A 19,652-nucleotide genomic window follows, 5' to 3' on the forward strand; every position below is an offset into this window, starting at 1 on the left:
GCATGTGACCCTTGGCCCCTAACCTCTTACTGGAGACCTAGCTCCACTCCTCTCCTAGGGTTGTCACCCTCACCTCAGAGCTCCTATTACCAGGTGCCCTCACAGTTTCAAGTTAGGGGTGTGGATCCCCATTTTTACCATCAGGGAAACTGAGGCAGTCACTTCTCCCCCCCCAATCAACCCTCAGAAAAGTGACAAGGTGAGAGCCAGCCATCAAGGGGATGTCTGGACCCCCTAAAGCGCACACCCTTGCTACTTTAATATGACCCCTGTTCTTGAAGACCCAACTCCTCTGCTCCCAAAACTCCCACCCTGGCCCAGATCCGGAGACCTTCCCAGCAAACAGGATGCAACTTTTAAATGAAAAGGAAACTTTTATTTTAGTGGGAAGTGAGAGGGTGGGTGGGAAGGGGGCATGACACTTTTTCTTTGGGGAGGGCAGGTGACATGCGGCAGCTTCTGCATTGGGCGGTTCATGCACCCAGGGTGGGCGTGGGGGAGACTTGGGGGAGGGGCCATGCCGACCCCTCCCTCCCTGCCCTGGGGGTGGGCTGAGAAGACCCGCCATTAGCACCAGAGTTGGACGATTTGCAGACCTCCCCTCCCCACACTGACTCCGGACACCCGCCCCCATCCCTGAGAGCGCCCCCTCGCCACTCCTCCCACCTCCCACTGCGACAGGCCAGGCCCGCCCCGCCCACATTTGAGTGAGAGAATCTTATTGCTGTGTGTGTGATGGGGAGGAGGAGCCGCTGAACTCAGGAAGACCCCCGCCGTTCGTTCCTCCCCAATCGCCCCGCCCCCCGCCCCGTGTCCGTGCGTTCCCGGAGCGCAGGAGGGGCGCGACATGCGTGTGGGGAGCGCGTCATGCAGCGCATGCGTGTAGTTGCAGGCACCCTGGCGGCCGGGGAGAAAAGGGGAGCGGGACTTGGAAGTTGTCCCTTTAGCTCTCTCTCTTCCTCCCCGAATCCCACACTGTTGACTTGGGGGATGGGGTCGGTGGTGAAGGACGTGAGTCACGTTCTGTAAAGGGTTATGATTGTGATTATTTTTAAAAGCTGAACTAAAAAGCTGGGTACGTGTGGCAGATTGGCGAGCAGGGGGAGACGTTGGGAAGAGGTCTGTACCCTTCGGAAAAATCCTCACCCCCTTTCCCCGCACTGTTCGGCTTCCGTGAGGGTCAGGGGAATCGGGGGGCTATTTTTTTTTTTTTTTAAAGAAGTTAAACCCTTTGGCAATATAATCAGTCCCCATCCCCATACCCTGGTGTCTGGAGTCCCTAGCCCTTTGCCTCGCCCCACCCCGCTCCCACCAGAACCTGCCCCACCCCTCACCCCTGATTCGTCAGGGTTTAGGGTCCGAGGGAAGGAGGGGGGGGACTCAAAATGCCCCTTGCATAGGAATCGTTGCATCAAGAATCGTGCTCAGTGAGACCCCCCAACCCTCGGGTGGGTGGGGGGTTCCTGAGGCCGTGGGAGCAGAGGGAGGGAGGTTGCTAATTCCGTGGGCCTCCAGCTCCAAAAGGGGGGGTCCCCTCTAAGGATTCTGGGACCGGTGCGGTCTCTGGGCTTGGGGGAGGTAGCGCATCCTTGAGCCAGGATGGGATATGACAAATGATCTTCCACCCGCGAGCATGGCAGGACGAGGAATGCCGGGGAAGGGTGGGCTGGGATCCCAGCCCCGGTAGGTTTGTCGTTTCCCAAGCTTCTGATGTTCGTGTCCCTTGACGGGGGCACAGGCTCTGCTGTAAGTGGAAACACTCTGCCCTAAATAAACGGTGTCTGGGCCAGGCAGCAGTATCTGGACTTCCCGGCTTCTGTGCAAGATGCCATAACGGACACAACTTTTTAGATTAAGTGTCCTTGTACTGCCTAAAACCTTAGCACATCACCAGGGGTACAAATATAACCCTCTGGGAAACATTGATGTCCATTAAGAGGGTCCCTTTGGGGCACCATTTAAGGGGAGGGGCTCTTGGAAGAGGCAGGGCTAGGCATAAGAAAGGGGATGCCCGGGGGAAGGTCTGGTTCCCTGGCATTGCAGACAGGTTGAGCCTATCTTGGAAATTCTAGCATCAGGAGAACCTGAGGTGGATGTCTGATGTCAGAGATTTGGGGATATTTGGAGGAGGGCAGGCCTGAGGATTTGGTGGTGTCCAAGAAATGTCCAAGTGTGGGAAGGATTTGGAGCATCCCAAAGGCTGAAAGTGAGCTGAAGGGCTGGGTCAAGTCTTGGAGGTTTGAGGTGCTGGGATGCAGTCCAGGCAATGGGTGGGGAGGGGCTTGGGGGCAGCATCTGTATGCAGAGGTTAAGTCCCAGGACCCTGTGGGGATTTAGGGGATGCGGGGTGCCAGGGTTGGTCTCAGGAATTCTGGGTGCAGGTCTCATGTCCTGGTAATCTGGAGGGGGTGTTGGGGAATTTTGTGTGCTAGGGCCAGATCATCCCAGAAATTATGAGATGGGAGGTCTGAGTCCATGCAGCAAGAATAGAGGCGAGCAGATCCCTTGGGGGGGGGGGGCCTGGGGAGGGATGAAAGGGTCACATCCACCAGAGGGATCCTCCTAAAGGCTGAGGGAGCAGCTGTCCACAGCACAGCCCTGTGCCTCTGCTTCTACCATCTGAGCTCAGCTCGTTTTTTGGGCTTGAGTGACTGTTCCTCCTTCCCCCACATTGTTGCTAATATATATATTTTTTACATCAATGTGATGGGTTGCCCTCCTGGGGTGAAGGGTAGGAGGCTAGGATACCCTCCCGTGGCTGAAAGGCCAGCCCGACTCCCTTGAGGTCCCCGCCCCCTTCCCAGAATGCCCCTTCCCTCATTCGCGTGGCATGCAGCCCCTGGCGGCTTATTGCTGAGGTGGAGTTGGGGGCGGGGTCCAGGTTGAGAGAGGCATGCAGAGTAGGGGAGAGGCGCCCCAAAATGTAATTGGCATAATTTGGACGTATTTACAGGAGTTTATGGGAGCGGGAAGTCCTATGGCTCATGGAGACCTGAGAAGGCTTTATTTGGGGGTGCGGGAGTGGAGAGTTGGGGGGGCTGGACTTTGGCTCCTCCCCCTCCATCCTGGGGGCCCAGGTGGGGGTGAGGGGTCCGGGGGTGTCTGCTGGCGTCGTCGTCTCGGTTGCATATTATTAATGACTTTTTGATTTTTTAAAAAAAAAACCCTTTCCCCCACCCCCCACCCCCAGCTCCTTTGACCTTCTTCCCTGTCACCCCCGAGTCCCCCCACGGGGGGGAGGGGAGCGCTAGAGGATGGAGGGCAGGGTTGGGGGAGCGCGGCGGGCGGCCCTGGGAGAGCCAGGGGGAGTGGCAAGGGGCGCCAGGCGCAGGGACACCCCGCTCAGGCCCGCGATGCTGCTCAGGCTGCGGGATTTCTCGTAACCTGGGGGGGGGGAGGGGTCAGAAACACGGGAGGAAGCATGGAGATGGGGGTGCAGGGAAAGGGTCCAACAGGGAAGCGGGGGAGAAACGGCCAGAAGGGATAAGAGACGGAGAAAGAAAGAGAGAGAGGCAGAGAGACAGAAAGAGGTTAAGCAGAGGGTCAGGGATAGAGACGGTGAGGGAGACAGAGGGGATGAGAGACGAGACAGTCAGACACCAAGACAGATGGCAGAGGCAGAGAGATGGACAGAGGCGGACCAAGGAGATGGAGAGAGAGAGGTGAACAAATTGGACAGTCAGTCAGCATCAGGGAGAAAGGTTCAGACATGGGGAAGGGGGAGAGACCCGGGGTTAGGAGGCAGGGTGGCGCCCGCCCACCGAGCCTCCCTCACCCCAACCCAACCGCAGCCCGCCCCCCACCTCCCCTCCCCCTCCCCCGTTGGCCCCCTTATCTGAGGCAAAAAGGTGGGGGGGCAGCAAGGCGGATGGTGGGCAGCACGGGCATGGGGAGGGAGCTCGGGCATGGGGAGGGAGCTCGGTGGAATGCATGTAGGGGGAGCAGCCGGTGGGAGGGCTCAGGTGGGGGCTGACCTAGTTGTGGGGAAAGGGGCAAGGCAGGAGATGGGGCTGTGAGGGGGGGCAAGGAGGTAAAGCTGGCAGTGCCCCTGGAGGGGCTAGAGAGCAGTCTGAGAGGGGCAAGGCTCACCTGAAGGTTGTAATGGGGTATCTTTAAAGGGTCATGAAGTCTTGAGGTGGAAACCTTCTGATGGGAAGGTTCGACAGTGTCTTGATAGCCAAAGGGGGTCTAAGATTGGGGAGTATGTGTGTGGTTTCTTGAAAGCTTGGGAAGATCTGAGTTCTGCCAGTGTCTGGGGGAAGTTCTAGTGCTTCTCTCGGCGATGCCAAGAGGTCTGTCTGGATAAGGGCATCTTGACCAGAGGAGAGGGGGCCTGGGGGGTGGGGGTTGGAAGCCCAGCATCTTGGGGACACCCCCTCCCAGCCATTCCCAATTGCTAACCTGGGGGGAAGGGGCAGGGGGGGACCGAGGGTCTCGCGAGGTCTCAGGCGGTGACAAGAGCTGGGGACAGAAATACACAGAGTCACGGTGGGGGGAGGGTGGTCAGGGGGAACCCCCCAACACAGCCTCACTGTTGGGGGGACGGAGAAACGCCGGAATCTCTTCTTCCTCTCTGGTGTTTTCCGGGGGAAGGGGAGCAGTGAAATGGGGGCGGCCAAAGACATCAAATATGGAAGGAGCTTCCGGGGTGGCTGGGGGTGGGTGGGGAGGGTGGGAAGGAGGACCAAGGAAGGGAGGTGGGGGGAGGGTTGGGGAAGAAGGGGGAACAGGTGTCAGGTGTTGGACTCAGGAGGCTGGTGTGAGAAGAAGAAGGGAAGGGTCATGGGGTGGGCAAGGGGCGGGCCAGGGGGAATGGTCTTGGGAGAAGGAGTAGGGGGACAGTAGTGGAAGGGGGGGGGTCACCCAGGAAGGACAGAGAGAAAGGGAGGAGCTTGGGAGTGCAGGAATGGGGAGGGATCCAGGACCCAGGGGCAGAGAACTCAGTCAGCCCCATCAGCTCCAGCCATTATTTGAGTTCAATGAATGGATTTTGGCATCAGAGGCAAGAGCAGCGGAGACCTCCACCCACCCACCCCCACTCCACCCTCCCTTCCATTCCCAAATCCTCCACACTCCCTCTGCCCCTCAATTCTCTGGGGGCCCACCTAGACCTGGGGGGGGACAAAGGGTGGAAGGGGACTGGGTGCAAGCAGGGGGAGGGATGAGGTGGGAGCAGGGAAGGGGGGGATGAGATGAAAATGGAGGATGAATTGGGGCAGATGGAGGGATGGAATGAGAAGAGCCACAGTCCCTCCTGGACTAGGAACCTGGAAGCCTGGGTTCTCATCCCTGTCTGCTCTGTGGATGGGGTTGTTCATGGCCCCCCTGAACTTCTGTGAAACAAGGGGCTTAAGACAAGGGTGTCCCTGCAGGCTCCCCAAGTCCCACGACAGCATCTTCCTAGGCTGCAGACAGGGACTCTTTGGGCTATATCTCTGTATTTCTAAAGAAGGTTCCACAGATGGTTGCTGACGGATTAAGTGATAGATAGGTCAAGTGCCATCAGGCAGCTTCCTGTCACTTTGAAGATCAAATCCAGCCTCTCACCAAAACCCCTCATGATCCTCCCCCCCATACTCTGTCTGACACCCCCCTCCCCTCAGCTACTCAGTTTCAGCCACACTTCCCTCCTTGCTCTTCCTTTGACAAACCAAGCTCATCCCACCTCAGTATCCCCTGGAACTTTGCACTTGCTGTTCCTTCTGCCCCACTGGTCCTTTTTACCGTTCAGATTTCTGTGTTACCTCCTCAAAAAGGCCTTTGCAGAACCCCCTCATCTGAAGTGGCCAGAGTAAGCATCTTGTTCGTCTATTTGATTTTCTGCTTCCTCTGATCAGGAGGTGGCAAACTTTTCCTGCAAAGGGCAAATTCCTAAATATTTTCAGCTCTGCGGGCCACACGTTCTCCGTGGCAACTCTTCCACTCTACTGTTGTAGCACGACAGTGGCTGTGTTCCAATAAAGCTTTATTTACAAAACAGCTTGCTGGCAGACCTGGCCCATGGGCTGAAGTGTGTTAACCCGTGCTGTAACGTGTACGCTCTGTGATGGCAGATTCTTGCTTTGGGCGCTGCCAAATCTCCAGTGCCTGGAACTGTGCCCTCAGTAATTAGCTGCTCGATGGATGGATGGATGGATGGATGGATGGATGGATGGATGGATGGAGGAAGCAAGCTCTATGTGTTAAGTTAGGGTTGCTATGAAGATTGCAGAATATGTGTTCACTTCCTGGCATGAGATAAATGCTAGACTGTGTTTGCTGAAAGATTCATCTACTACCTCGCCACTCTGTCCCCGACGTCTCCTCACTGCCAGTCCCCCAGCCTTGTCCCTCCCCAGCCCACCCGGATCCCTGACTCCCTCTACCTTGTCCCTTCCTCTCCATCCCTGTGCACAACCCTGAGCTGGGCCCAGGTGGCATCCTCCCCCTGGACCTTCATCCCAGCCTGTGACCTCCAGCCTCCTGACCTCCAATCCATCCGCACACAGCCCAGGAGCTGACCTGCCCTCCCCGGGGCCCTAAACAAGGTCCTGGCCCTTCAGCCCAGCCTGGCTTTCCTGCCTGTCTGCCTGCCAGTCCCCAGTGTCCTCAGCTTTGCTTGTGCTGGTCCCTCTGGCCGCTACCCTCTAATGGGATCACTTCTTCACTTGAGGTCAGGCTAACTCCAGACATCAGTTCCTTCAGGAAGCCTTCCCCGTCACTTCCCTCCTACCCGGGGGAGTTTCGAGTGTTCCTCATACTGCGCATCCCCGTGCTACCTCCACTTCCAGAGATCACCTCAAATAGGGACTTTCTAGGTCGGTGTCTGTCTCTCCCATCAAACTGGGAGCTCCTCTGGGGGCGGGGGGATGGTCTTCTGCCCTGCTGATTCCCTGTGCCTAGCACCGCTCCAGGAATGTGCGGGTACTCTGTAAGCGCTGGCCAGTTCACAAGCCACTGGGTGAGTGACTGAGTCTTCCTCACCCCGGCGTGCACCCAGAAGTGTCCTGGGTGTGCACCCTGTTTTCTTAATTGAATAATAATAATAATAATAATAATAAAACACCCGGGGGGAGGCAGGGAGAAAGATGTGGATGGGGGTGAGGATGGGGGGTCAGTCGTGAGGGCAGGGAAGGGAGGTCAGGCACATGGTGGGTAGGGCTGGGTTAGTTCTGGGGGGTTAGTGAGGGGCAGGGCAAGTCCTGGGCAGGTGGGTGTGGGGTCAGTGTCGTGGCTGCAGGTTAATCGGATGGAGCTGTTCAGTGAGGGGATGGGAGTCTCGGTCAGTGGGGGCTGCATGTTCTCAGAGGGGTTAGTCAGGAGGGAGGTGGGGATCAAAGGGTGGGGGCTACTTACCCCGGGGGGAGGGGATTCGTCCGCTAGGGGGATATCCAGGCTGCAGCGTTGGCGTTGAGGTCGGGCAAGAAGCTTGGGGGACCTGGCTTACGCCAGTCTGGGGGGGGCAGTGGGGGAGCACCAATGGCTGGGGGTGGGGGAAGAGGCCAGAGGGTCCAGGGTGGGGTGGGGGGGGGAGATGGAGATGGAATAAAGACAGGTGAAGGGTCAGTGGTGAGGAAATTTGGGGGTGGGGGGTCTGGGAGGAAGGGAATTTGGGGCCAGGGGATGGGTGAAGGGAAGTCCAGCACCTCCTCCCCCATCTCCCTCTCCCCCCTCCCCTGAGGGAGGGAGAGAGAGAGAGGGAGGGTCCCAGGGGGCCGGTGGAGGGCACCTCACCTTTCCGGATGGAGCCATCAGGGGAAGGGGCATAGTCGGTGAGGAGGAAGCAGGCTCGGTCCCGGCTATAGCGTCCTCGGCTCCCGGGGGTGATGGGGCTCTTGTCTTCCGGGGACATGGCGGGCTGGTCGATGGCTGGGCAGTCCTCGTGGGCAAGCGCAGCTGCAGCAGGGTCCCCGTTGGGGCGTGGATCTGCACCAGGGGGTCAAACAGAGACACAAAGGAGGTGTGGGAACTCAAGGTGGGGGTAAGACTAGCAAGGAGGGTGTTGGAGAATGTTGGGTGCTGGAAGTAGATGATTGAGGGGCAGGGGGTCTCGAGGAGGTGACAGGAGGGGTGCACAATTGGAAGCAGGGTGTCAGGGCGTGTGCCTGGTGGGTTGAGGGAGCAGGTCATTGGGGGAGGGTGTTGAGTACTGGGAAGGACAACAGGGAGAGGGAAGGGTGGTTAGGCGTGGGTGTGGAGGGAGGGCGTTGAGCGGTAGGAAGCGGTGGTCGGGCCAGGTGTTGGGTGCTGGGAAGGGCAGGACTGGGGTGGGGTGTTGGGCACTTGGAGGGTGGTTGGGAAGCGAGCTGGGTGCTGGGAAAGAGGCTGGGTTAGAGTGCTGGGTGGGCAGTTGGTTGAAGTGAACTAAGTAGGGCAGGACTAGGGTGCAGTGTTGGGTTGGTAGGGTGCATGGCTTGGGATGGGTTTGGAAGGATGGCTGGGGAATCTAGGGGGTTGGGAGGGAGTTGTTTAGGGAAGGTGTTGGGTGCTGGAAAGGGCACAGTGGGGAAGGGTTGGGAAGGTGACAGAGGAGGGAGGGGGAGGGGGGTCCCCCAGGCTCTGACTTAAGCTATTTTTAATTGGTGTGAAACTGGGTCAGTGGCTGAGGGAGCAAGATGAGGGCTGGGCGGCCCAGCTCCCTTTCTTGACCTACTTAAGTCACGGGGGTGGGGCCCACCAGCCTCTCCCTGCCCCGGACTGCCGCCCCCAATCATTGCCTCAGAGACGCAGACTCTCTGGCGGGGGGTGGGGGTGGGGACGCAACACTCGGTCAACTTTCTTCTCCCTCATCTCCTTCGCTTCACCTCTTTATCTCGGCAGCCTCTCTGTGAGTCTCTCAGACCCCTCTCAGGCTGCTCTCAGAGCCAGAGACGGGGCCCTGGGACCCGAGTCACTGTCACGTGGCCGGTCGCCCTCTGGGCCTATCTTCCTGGCCTCTATCTGCCTCTGGGTTTTTAAGTCTTGTCTCCTCTCTTGGGATGCGAAGGATTCGGACAAAGTGGACAACCCGCAGGAGGCCCAGCACGTCTTTAGCAGCCTTGGAGCTGAGGCCTGAGAGTCCCACCTCCAGATAGAAGGGCAAGATGGCCACACAGTCGAACCTGAACTCTCTGCCACTGACCCCCCCCCCACTGCTCCCTCCATCTGTCCTCTCTCTCCCGCTCTCAGGGACAATCGCTTGGTTTCTGACTGTCGCTTTTAGACGCTCTTCTCAGGGTCATGGCTGGAAGACTCAGAGACTGCAGCTGTCCCTTGGCCAGGTTTCCGGCCGGCCTGTGATTCCCCCTCGCCGGAGGCTGATTACTCTGCCTCCCTGGTCCCCCGGAATATCTTGGCTGTCCCCGGAATATCTGTCTCTCCCCAAACTGTCTCTCACACAGAATCTGTTTCTGTGCCTTTTCACTGACCTCAGCAATAGCCTTTCGCTCTTCCCTCTCCCCTCTGTCGTGACCCCCCCGTCTCTCTTAACCTCAGCAGTGACCTCCTGCCCCCTCGAAACCTCTCCGCCTCCTCCCACGGGTCTCTGCCTGTACTCCCCCCACCCACCCCTCATGCACCCTTCTCACCTGCCCGGTTGATCTCAATGACTTCCTCCTGAGCCAATGGGCAAGGCTCCCCAGGGGCTGGCAGAGGAGGCAGCCCCATGATCCCGAGCCCACCCGCTCCCCCCCTGAGCAGCCCGGGGTGCGTGTGGGGGCCCGGTGGGTAGGCCCCAGCCACAGTCACCCCCACGGAAGGTGGGGTGATGGGGGGCGGGGGGCTGATACCACCGCTGCCGTGGTGGGGGTGGTGCGGGGGGGGCGGGGGAGGGTCGGGCTTGCAGTAGTTTGGAGAGCCGGGCTGCGGGGGGCGGGGGATATGTTTGTTCTTCTTCTTGGGCAGCTTCTGCTTGGCCATGGCCAGCGAATAGTACATGCCAAAGTTGTTGACAATGACGGGCACGGGCATGGCGATGGTGAGCACCCCCGCCAGGGCACACAGTGCCCCGACCAGCATCCCCGACCACGTCTTGGGGTACATGTCTCCGTAGCCCAGGGTCGTCATGGTGACCACGGCCCACCAGAAGCCGATGGGGATGTTCTTGAAGTAGGTGTGATTGGAGCCCAGGATGTCATCGGGGTCAGCGCCGATGCGCTCCGCGTAGTAGATCATGGTGGCGAAGATGAGCACGCCCAGTGCCAGGAAGATGATGAGCAGCAGGAACTCGTTGGTGCTGGCACGGAGTGTGTGGCCCAGCACGCGCAGCCCCACAAAATGGCGCGTGAGCTTGAAGATGCGAAGGATTCGGACAAAGCGGACAACCCGCAGGAAGCCCAGCACGTCTTTAGCAGCCTTGGAGCTGAGGCCTGAGAGTCCCACCTCGAGATAGAAGGGCAAGATGGCCACACAGTCGATGATGTTGAGGCTGCTCTTGAGAAATTCCACCTTGTCGGGGCAGAAGGTGATGCGCATGAGGAACTCGAAGGTGAACCAGACCACACACACGCCCTCCACATAGGTCAGGAAGGGCTCCGTCTCCACCTCCACATTGGTGATGTTCTCTGGTGGAGCCCCGGGGATCGGGGAGGCCTGTGTCACCGTCTTGTTGCTGATATGGATGAAGCCTTCATGGGTCTCCAGGCAGAAGGTGGTTATGGAGATGAGGATGAAGAAGAGGGAGGCGAAGGCTACATACTGTGAGGCAGGGCAGGAGAGAGAGGGCAAAAGGTGACCCAGGCATCTGGTCAACCAGCCATATCCACAAGACCCTCCCAGTGGCCCCTTTTCCCAGCCCCCCAAACCCCGAGAAACTCCATGCCTCCATCACAGCCTGCATCCTGCTGTCCCCTCTAACGCTGAAAAAAGGGAGGGAAAGGAGGAGGCAGCTCCCCCCAGCTTGGGATAGGAGCTGGCTCCAGCAGTGGAAACAGATGGGCAACTGTTTTCATGGAAACAGCAATTTCTGGTCCTTTACTCTGTCTCCCAGACCACTTCCCCATACCCTGTGTCCCATCTCAGGACTCCCCAGCAGGGTCCAAGGATTCTGGGGGAGGGATGGGGCGGGGTGGGGTGGGGTGAGACCAAGATCACTCACCCTCTGTGTATCAGAGGCTTTGGAGCTCGGCTTGGAGCCAAGGGAAGGAGAAGGGGAGAAGGTGGGTGGGGAGGCAGAATCCCCGAGATGGTTAAGAAAACCTGGATTTGAATCCAGCTTTTCCTGTGCCTAATTTGGGCAAGGAGATTAAGCTTTCCACACCTCAGTGTTTTTTTGTTTTGTTTTGTTTTGTTTTTACCAGATTATTATGAGGATTATATGAGTATACGAAAGTCCTGGCTCCAGAAACAGTGCTTGGCCCAGCGTCTGGAACTCAGTAAGAAAGTCTGAGCTCCTATTAGGGTATGCGGGCATCAGTTAGTTGGGGGCAAGGTCGAGGCCTTCAGAGAGGAGCCAGGGTTTTAAGGACCCTGGTTCCAATGTCCGGCCTCAGAGAAGGGAGAAAGCTGGGTGTCACCCTCACCCAGAGAGGACAGTAAATGGCTGGAACCACAGAGGGGTATTAGGGCCATAAATAGGAAAAGAAGTGAAGGGTGAAGTCTGCAAAAGTTGAAAAGGATAGAAGGAAGGAGGGTTGGGGTTTCAGGCTCTGGAGAGGAAGGGAGGGTGGGGGGCCTAAGCGTCAGGGGAGATGGTGGAGCTAGGGCCACAGAGGTGAGGAGGCTTCAGCCAAAAGTGCAGAGAAGGGGGTGGGGCACACATGGGTTATTTCAGGATGGGGAGGACCAGAGTCCTGCACGCAATGGTGTGGATTTTGAAGAAAACCTGGAGGAGCAGAGGGGGATGCAGTCAAGATCTTAGAGAAGGAAGGAGACAGAGCTGGCCCCTGGAGGTGACAGTGGGCTTTATCAAATATGCAGAGAGGAGAAGAAAAGAGTGGGGTTAGTGCCTTGCAGGAAGGAGATGGGTGTTAAGGCAAAGAGGGGGCTTTAGTCAGTTGGGTAGAGGAAGAAGGAGGGCCTGGGTAGCTTGAGTTTTAATCAGGGATGCAGAGAAAAGCGGGGGCCCAGGGTCCGACTGCAGACAGGACCCCAGACCTTGCGGTGGGCTGGGGGCCTGCACAGCCCCTCAGCCACTCTCCTTCCTCCACAGGGCTGGGGGGCGGGGTCTGGGCTTGGGAAGGCTCAACTTTAATCTGAAGCGCAGAGCAGAGAGGGCCCTGGACCTTGGGGTGGGCTGGGGTCAGCGCTGGCCCTCTCTGCCCCGTCCCCCTCCTCGTTTCTCTGCAGTGGTTTAAGAGGCCGGAGGCCGCCGCACAGCGCATGCCCGGTGCTCCTCCGCCCCCTCCGAGCCGGGTGCGCGGCGCAGGCTGCGGCACCGCAGTGGGGGCGGGCCGGCCGGGCCGGGGGGCGGGGCGCGCAGCGGCCAGCACCGCGGCCAGCTCCCCCGCCGCAGTGCGCAGCCGCCGCGGCTGAGAGCGGTCTTAACCCCTTCCGGGCCGGAGCAGAGCAAGGAGGGCGCAGCCGCAGTGCCGCCGCTACACCTCGGGAGGCAGCGGGCCAGGAGTTTAACTCCTTCCCTCCCAGGGCAAGGAAGGAAAGATGGGCACACCCGTCGCAGTGCACAGCTGTAGAGGCTGGACAGCGTCGGGACCGGTTTAACCCCTTGCCCCGAGGTGGTTCAAAAGCAGAAGGGGCAGGAGGGCAAGGAGTCCCTGTAAGAAGGAAAGGAAAAATTACGGGGAAGGGAGCGAGGATGAGGTAGGGCCGTACTCTCCACGTTGCACTGGCAACTCCAACTCTGTCAAGCTCTCTCACTTGTAGGCTGGAAAGTACTTGGCAAGCCGACACTCAAAACCATTTGTGGAGTAAGTGAGTGACAAGCCCCCCTCCCCTGTAACTGTCCCGAACCTCTCTTCTCACCTCAGCACCCTTCAATGGGATTACGAGAGAAGGGCGCCCCAGGCCATGGGGGAGGGGGCCACTCAGAGGCCTGAGGGGGCATTTAGGGTCAAGTCCCTTCGGAACCTCGTCCTCCCCACCTCCCCCCACCCAGCCCCAAATCTCGCCAACTCAGCGCTTCCTGGGACCAAACTTTATGCGGTGCCTCTGGGCTTCCCCCCCCCCTTCGCTCCCTCCCCTGGCGCGAATGCGGCACTGCGGCTCCGCGTCCTTCCCGGCCCAGGACACGGCACGGTGGGGGGAGGGGGGCGGACCGGTTCCTCCGGGTGTTTGGGTCCCCGGGAGGCTGGGGGGGGGGGGCCGGAGTTGTTCCTCTTTCCCCTCCTTTCTGATCCCCCCATTTTGAACTGTCCCCCTCTCTTTCAACACAGGGAGGAAGTTAGTAGGAGGAAGAGGTTCAAGGGAGAACAAAGGGGGAGGGTAGCTATTTAACCTAGGAAGTTAGAGATGTTTGAAGGAAGTTTTGGGGGGAAGATGAAGGGAGCTTTGGGGAAAATCTGGCATTTCAAGGGAGATAAGGCTAGAGTGTGTGCGCTCTGGTTCACTCTGGGGGTAGGTTTGGATGGTGGGAGGGCGGGGAGCTTGGGAAAGACGGAGTGAGCAGGGTGGGGTAGGGGCCAGTGGAAAGATACCAAGGCAGAGTGGAAAGAATTGGAAGCTACTTTGGGAAGGAAGTTTTGGGACAGATAAATGGGGGGTGGGGGGGAGGAGTCCCAAAGATTGAGGTTCATTAAAGTTCTGGAACAGGAGGAAAAGTCAGTTGATTGACTTGGAAAAGGACTGGGAGGCTCTGGATAGGGGATCCCAGAGATAAAGAGTGGGAAGGGAGAAGAAGCTGGGAGAATCTGTGGATGAAGAAGAAGGCATATGGGAGCTTCTGGAGAGGAAAGACATATTATGGGGGCTCAAGACTCTTCTGGAGACACTGAGGAGGAGTGTGAAAGGCTTGGGGGAAGTCTGGAGCTTTATAGGGAAAGTCCTTGGGATGGGAGTTGGCGTGGAAGATGCAGGAAGCTATGTGAACACAGAGACACAGAGGGGACTGGATAGGGTCCCAGGAGGGAAGGCTCCCCAAGACTCCGTGTTGTAGTAGGGGGAGGGGGAAAGTGTGCTAGCCAGAGCAAGTGGTTTGGGGATTCACAGGGGTCCAGGAGGCTCTGAGATTGAGGCGGAGTCTTCTAAGACTTTAAGAGCAGAAGTGGGGTTCAAAAATAGCCAGAAGACTCAAACTTGGAGAGAGGGGGAGGTGCAGGGAGAGAGGCATAGGGAGAAAGAATCAGGGAGGTGTTGGGAGAACCCAAGGGACTGAGGGTTGGAGAGGGGGCTTCCGAGGAGCTGCAGGGGGGCAGGGAAAGGAGGGGACAGTGGTCACAGGGTCTGGGACGCTGGAGGTTAAGAAGGGAGGTCTTCTGAGGGTCTGGGGATGGTCCAAGAAGCTGAGGGTTGCAGAGGGGTTCTCTAGGGATCTGAGGGGTAACCAAGAGAGGTGAAAAGGATTCACAGGGGCTCAGAAGACTCAGGACTGGAGAAAGTTCTTCTGAGGGTCTCAGAGGAGTCCAGGAATGGGGGTAGTGAGGTTGTTCAGAGAAGCCCAGGAGATTCACAGTCGGGGCAGAAGTTTCTAAGAGTGTTGGGTAGCCTAGGGAAGCCGGGTGGGGTTTGGAGGGATCTGGGGGATTCTGAAGGTTGCGGAAGCGTCTTCTGAGGATCTGGGGATGGCAGGGAGAGGGGGTGTGTTCAGAAAAGTACAGGAGACTCGGGGTTGGAGAAAGAGGCTTCTTCTCTAGAAGAGCCTGGGAGGCCCAGAGACCAGGAAGGCCAGGAGGGGCTGGGACGGGCCAAGGGATTCTGAGGGTTAGGATGGGGCACTCCTGAGGGGCGGGGATCTGGAGGAAACGGGGGAGGGATGGGGGCTCCGAGAGCGCGCTCACCCTGGCGGCCCGCGACGAGTAGGGGTCCTCGAAGAGCGCCCACACACGGGGCTGCCAGCGGCGCCACCACGTGCCGCCCGCGCCGCCCGCGCCCCCTGGCGGCCCCCCGGCGCCGCCGCCCGCGTCCTGGAAGCAGAGGCGCTTGAGCTCGCCGCCCGCGCCGTCCAAGCCGCCGCCGCCCGCACCCGCCTCGTCGTCCAGGCCCGCGTCGTGGGCGCCCGCGGCGTTGGCGGCGTTGGCTGCGCCCGCTGGGTCCGGAGCCTCGAAGGAGTCGAGCGCCTCTTCGGCGTCGCGGTGCTGCCGGTAGGTCATCCAGCAGCAGGCCTCCACGTCGGTCTCGTCGATGCCCCAGAAGCCGAGCTCCTCCTCGAAAAGCGGCCCGCACACGTCGGCCGGACAGTGCAGCTTGCCTGTGCGGTAGTAGTTGAGCACGTAGGCGAAGACTCCCGGGTGCCGGTCAAAGAAGAACTCGTCAGCGCCGGGATCGTAGTCGAAGCGCGCCGCCGCCTCGGGCTCCGTCAGGCCGGCCAGCCGCGTCCCCGGCAGGGTGCGCAGCGTCGAGCGGTACGTCTCATGGCGCACGCCGCCCACGTTGATCACGATCTTGCCGCTGTCGCCACCGCCGCCGCCGTGCCGCCCCATGGCCGCCGCCGGCAGCCCGGGGCATGGCTCGGCGCGCCGGCCCCCGGGCCCGCGAGGTGCCGGGGGGCCCGCCGAGGACGCGGCGGGGCCGGGCTGCGCAGACTGCTGCTGCTGCAGCGGCGGCGGGGACGGCGGCGGGGGCAGCGGCGGCGGGGACTCGGGCGGCTGCGGCGGTGGCGCCGGCTGCTGCTTGCTGGCCCCCTGGCGCCCGCGGAAGGACGAGACGCAGACTGAGCTCAGCATTGGACGGGGGGCGGGGCGGGAGGGGCGGGGCGTAGGGGGCGGGGCCGCAGGGGGAGAGGCAGACAGGATTGGGTGGAGGAGGCGACTAGTGGAGGGGGCGGGGCCGCGGTAGGGGAGGAACAGAACGGATTGGTCTGGGGGAGGTAGGGCGGGGCTGAGGCCGCTAGAAGGTCGGGGACTCCGCACAGCCTAGCTGGACGGGGCGGGGCTGCAGGTGAAGCACACCGATTGGATCTTTCCGAGAGAAGGGGCGGGCGGAGCGAGGTGTTAAGGGGGCGGGACCGGCAACTAACGCTGCGGGGCTGGGCCGCACAGGGAAAACGGGGGAGGTGGGACTAGATATGAGATCTGATTGAACTGAAAAAAGGAGCGGGTGCAGCAGAGGAAAGGGACACGTCCAAACTATTTAAAGATTTCTGACTGGCATGGGGGAGACGGTCCTGATTGGACAGAGAAAGGACCTAAAGGGCTGGCAAGCAGGACCGGGTGGGGAGGGGCGGATGGAGACAGTCGGCTTGGGTCCTTAACTTTGCTTTGTCGCGCGGCAGGGCGGACCTTAAGAGGCAGGGCCTGAGAAAGAAAGAGTCCTAATTGGGCTGGGAGAGTGAGGGGGCGAGACTGAACGAGGGGCGGGAACTGAAAATGGAGTGTAGTGAGTACTTTCGCGCGAATAGCACTAGGCTGGACTGACAGAAGGAATAGGGACTGAGACCCAGTGAGGAGGAGCGGACATAAGTGAAGCCTGGAAACCTGAGAGCGTCTGGCTAGGACTAAGAAAGGGGGCGAAGTAAGGAAGGGGAGGGGCAGGGGCTGCAAGTTTGGCCTGGTTAGACAGGGCTGAGCCGGGAGAATGAGTGTCAGAATGGATGGAACGGGACTGAGGAAGGTGGGTGGGGTCTACGAATGGTAGAAAGCCTCTTGAAGGCCCTGTGGGAAGGCAAGACTAAGGGAGGAGCCGGGTTCTAAGAGGCTTGAAAGCAACCAGGCTAGGCGGGGGTGGGGCAGGGTTCAGAGTAGAGAACGGATAATGGGTCCGCTACGGGAAAGGTGAGACCTGCAGGGTACAAAGCTACTGGGCTGGTTGGAAGGGTGGGACCCGGAATGGGGAGTCTTGGGGCTCAGAGAACCTGGGAGAGAGTCATAAGAGTCAGTGGGGCTTCAGAGGGCGGTACAAGAATTTCCAACTGGTGATGAAAAAGGGACCAAGTCTACACAACAGCGGACTGCAGACTGGAGAACCAAGGGATAGATGAGGACTGGTGAAGAGGGAGCCTTAAGGGCGGCGGAGGGGAGAAACCTAAGCGCCGGGAAGGCTAGGCTAGGCTGAGGAAATAAGCGGGGCCAATGAGAAATGGGGCGGGGCTAGGTGTCCAGGAGTCCCGGCGGGAGGGGAGAGAAGGCGGGTTGGGGCGGGGCTAGCTGAGGGGCGTGTCCGGCCCCGCCCCCCGGCTGGCCAGACGCCGGGTGGCAGGGCGCAGGCGCTGGGGCGGGGCCAGCGGCTGCTGCCGGGGCTGCGGCGGGAGGAGGCGGTGCCTGCGGGAGCGAAGGGGGCGGGTCAGGGGCTGCGGGCTTCCTCCCGCGGCACTATCCCTGGCCCGCCGCCTCCCTCTGCAGGTGCGGCGGCTGGTTCGTATCGCCTACCCACCCACCCCCGCTCCCGTTTCTGTGTCTCTCGATGTCTTTCTCTCCCCTTTCTCTGAGTATTTGTCCCGTCGTCTCTGCCCTCATCACTCTGAGACTCTGGTCCCTCTTTTCTAAACCTCTACCCTCCCTCTGGGTCTCTGTCCCATTGTTCTCTGAATGTGTCCCCCTCCGAGTCTTTGCCCCCATCCTCTCCCCCAACTGTGTCTCTGTCCCCCACCCCAGTCTCTTTCTCCTGGTCTCTGTACCTTTTCTTCAGGGATTTGCCTCTCTCTCTGGGCCTCTGTCCCCTCCCGGTCTCTGTCCCTCCTCTTTGTGTCTCTGTCCTCCACTCCTCCTCCCCCGCTCCCGCCTCGCCAGTCTGCCCCCTCTCTGGGTCGCTGTCCCCCTTGCTCTAGGCCCCTGTCTCCCTCTCCCTGGGTCTCTGTCCCCTCCAGCCCTCTGTCCCTCTTCTTTGTGCCTCTGTCCTCCACTCCCCTCTCCCAATCTGTACGCCCCACCCCAGTCTCTGCCCGTTCATCTGCGTTTCTGTCCCCCTTGCTCATGTTCTCTGACAACCTCCCTCCTAGTGTCTTTTTTCCCTCCTCCACAACTTTCCCTCTTCTGTAAGTGCCCTTTCTCTTTCTGCCCTTTCTTTTTCTCTCTGTCCCCCTATTCAGGTCTCTATCCTTGCTCCCTGTGTCTCTTTCCTCTATATCCTCTTCCCCCTTCTGAGTCTCTGTCCCCACTTCTTTGGTACTTTGTCCCGCTGTCCTTTGGTCTTTGACCCCCCCCCCATCACCCCCTCTAACCCCCATCCTGGCCAGGACTCCAGGCTGCGTCACTGCGGAGAGAGTTGCAGAAGTGGGGCCTGTCCTGCAGACCAGGGAGGTAGTTTCCCTCACCCCCAGACCCTGGGCCCACTGCCCCCAATTCAGTATCCTTAATCCAGTATCCTTGGGCAGTCCTGAAGCCCCCGATGGGACCCAGGAAGGCAGAGAAAAGACATCGGAGCTTCCCACTCCTCTCTGCCCTGAATTCTGGTGTATCCCCAGGCAGAAGCAGTGAATCTTGAGGTGAGGGACTGGACTTAGGTTGAGGCTTGGGTTGAGTGAGGTTTCTGAGCAAGTCGGGAGTCGGGGTGGAGGCTGGAGCAGGGGTTGGGTAGGCCCGAGGGGTGGGAGTAGGGGCTAGAATAAGAACCTAAATCAGCCATGCTCCCTTATATCCTCTCCCCTCCCCCCAACTCTACTTTTCTCTTCTGCTTTTGACAGCAGCCGGGCACGGGATCAAGTGACCAAATCAGCGTTTTTGCAGAGGCCAGAAGGTGTGGGAGAAGGTGTGAAGGAGAGGGAGGGGGCTGCCATAGGGGAGAGTATGGGATGAGACTCCAGATTAGAGACCATGGGAGTGGCGAGGAGGCCCCAGGACAAGGAGTAACAGGATAGTCCAGACTCCATCAGGCCCTGGGAAAACTGAATGCCATCACTCCCTCATGGCCCTCCCCAGGCCCCAGCAGGTTATCTGGGGGGATTTGTGAGCCTGGGTTCTGTACCCATGGGGTAGGCTTCTGGAGGCATAATGTAGGCTCCGGTTATGGGACACCCAGCCCTGCAAACAGACCAGAGGGAAGTGGACTCGATTTTTGGTGATAGACACCAGTAGGGTGTAGGCCAATGTCCGTCCTCGTCTTCAGATCTTTCCCACCCCTCCTCCTTCCCAGTCTATCCTTTCCCTGCTCCTCCAGGCACAAAATTCCTGAAAGCTCCAAACTCCCACCTCCGTCATCCTCGGTGCCCTCTCTTAATTAACTTCCCCTCCCCCATTCTCCAAGACCCTGGAATTGGGAAAGGGTCTCCCGCTTCCCGATTTCTAGGACCCCAGCTTCGTTCCTCCGCCCCCATTCCTATCAGTTCTAAATCTAGGAAAGAGGGTCTCCTGAGCACTAAAGCTGAAAATATGGAGACTCTCTGCCTACGATCCTTGGTTCCCCAGACCCTCCAAGAACCCTGGCCCCCAAACCTCGTTATTAAGGAAGAATCTCTCCGCTGTAATTTTTGAGTCCTCATCTCCCGGGTCTCCCACCTCCAAAACTGGGATTTGGGCCGTCTTACCGCCCCCGGACCCTGTGCCTTCTCCCCCTCCCCCGTACTCACCCCAAGTCGAGGCGGGGCGGGGATGGGGGAATCCGGGGATAGCGTTGGGGGAGGGGTGACCCAGCCCCGGCAGCTCAGGGCAGCAAGAGGCTGCGGAGGGGGGGGAATGACATCATCGCCGGAGGAGGGACAGCACAGCTCCCCC

General features: G+C 59.6%; 1 protein-coding gene across 5 annotated transcripts; it reads right to left on the bottom strand.

Annotated features, from left to right (window-relative positions):
* Positions 1-464: 464 nt before the first annotated feature.
* Positions 465-15,731, bottom strand: KCNC3 (potassium voltage-gated channel subfamily C member 3). 5 transcript variants are annotated; one of them, XM_036068139.2, is made up of 5 exons: positions 14,847-15,731; positions 9,546-10,653; positions 7,714-7,905; positions 4,402-4,461; positions 3,250-3,384 (listed from the first exon to the last, which is right to left on the bottom strand). In XM_036068139.2, exons 1-4 carry the CDS (start codon positions 15,729-15,731, stop codon positions 4,445-4,447), a joined length of 2,202 nt encoding a protein of 733 aa, XP_035924032.1. In that variant the 3' UTR covers positions 3,250-3,384; positions 4,402-4,444. The 5 variants fall into 5 exon arrangements, with proteins under 5 accessions (XP_035924031.1, XP_035924032.1, XP_077918763.1 ...); XM_078062637.1 differs by lacking the exon at positions 3,250-3,384 and adding an exon at positions 7,336-7,432; XM_078062635.1 differs by lacking the exon at positions 3,250-3,384 and adding an exon at positions 7,336-7,462.
* Positions 15,732-19,652: the final 3,921 nt, after the last annotated feature.

Source organism: Halichoerus grypus, chromosome 15 (assembly GCF_964656455.1).
Source record: "Halichoerus grypus chromosome 15, mHalGry1.hap1.1, whole genome shotgun sequence".
NCBI classification, from domain to species: Eukaryota; Metazoa; Chordata; class Mammalia; order Carnivora; family Phocidae; genus Halichoerus; species Halichoerus grypus.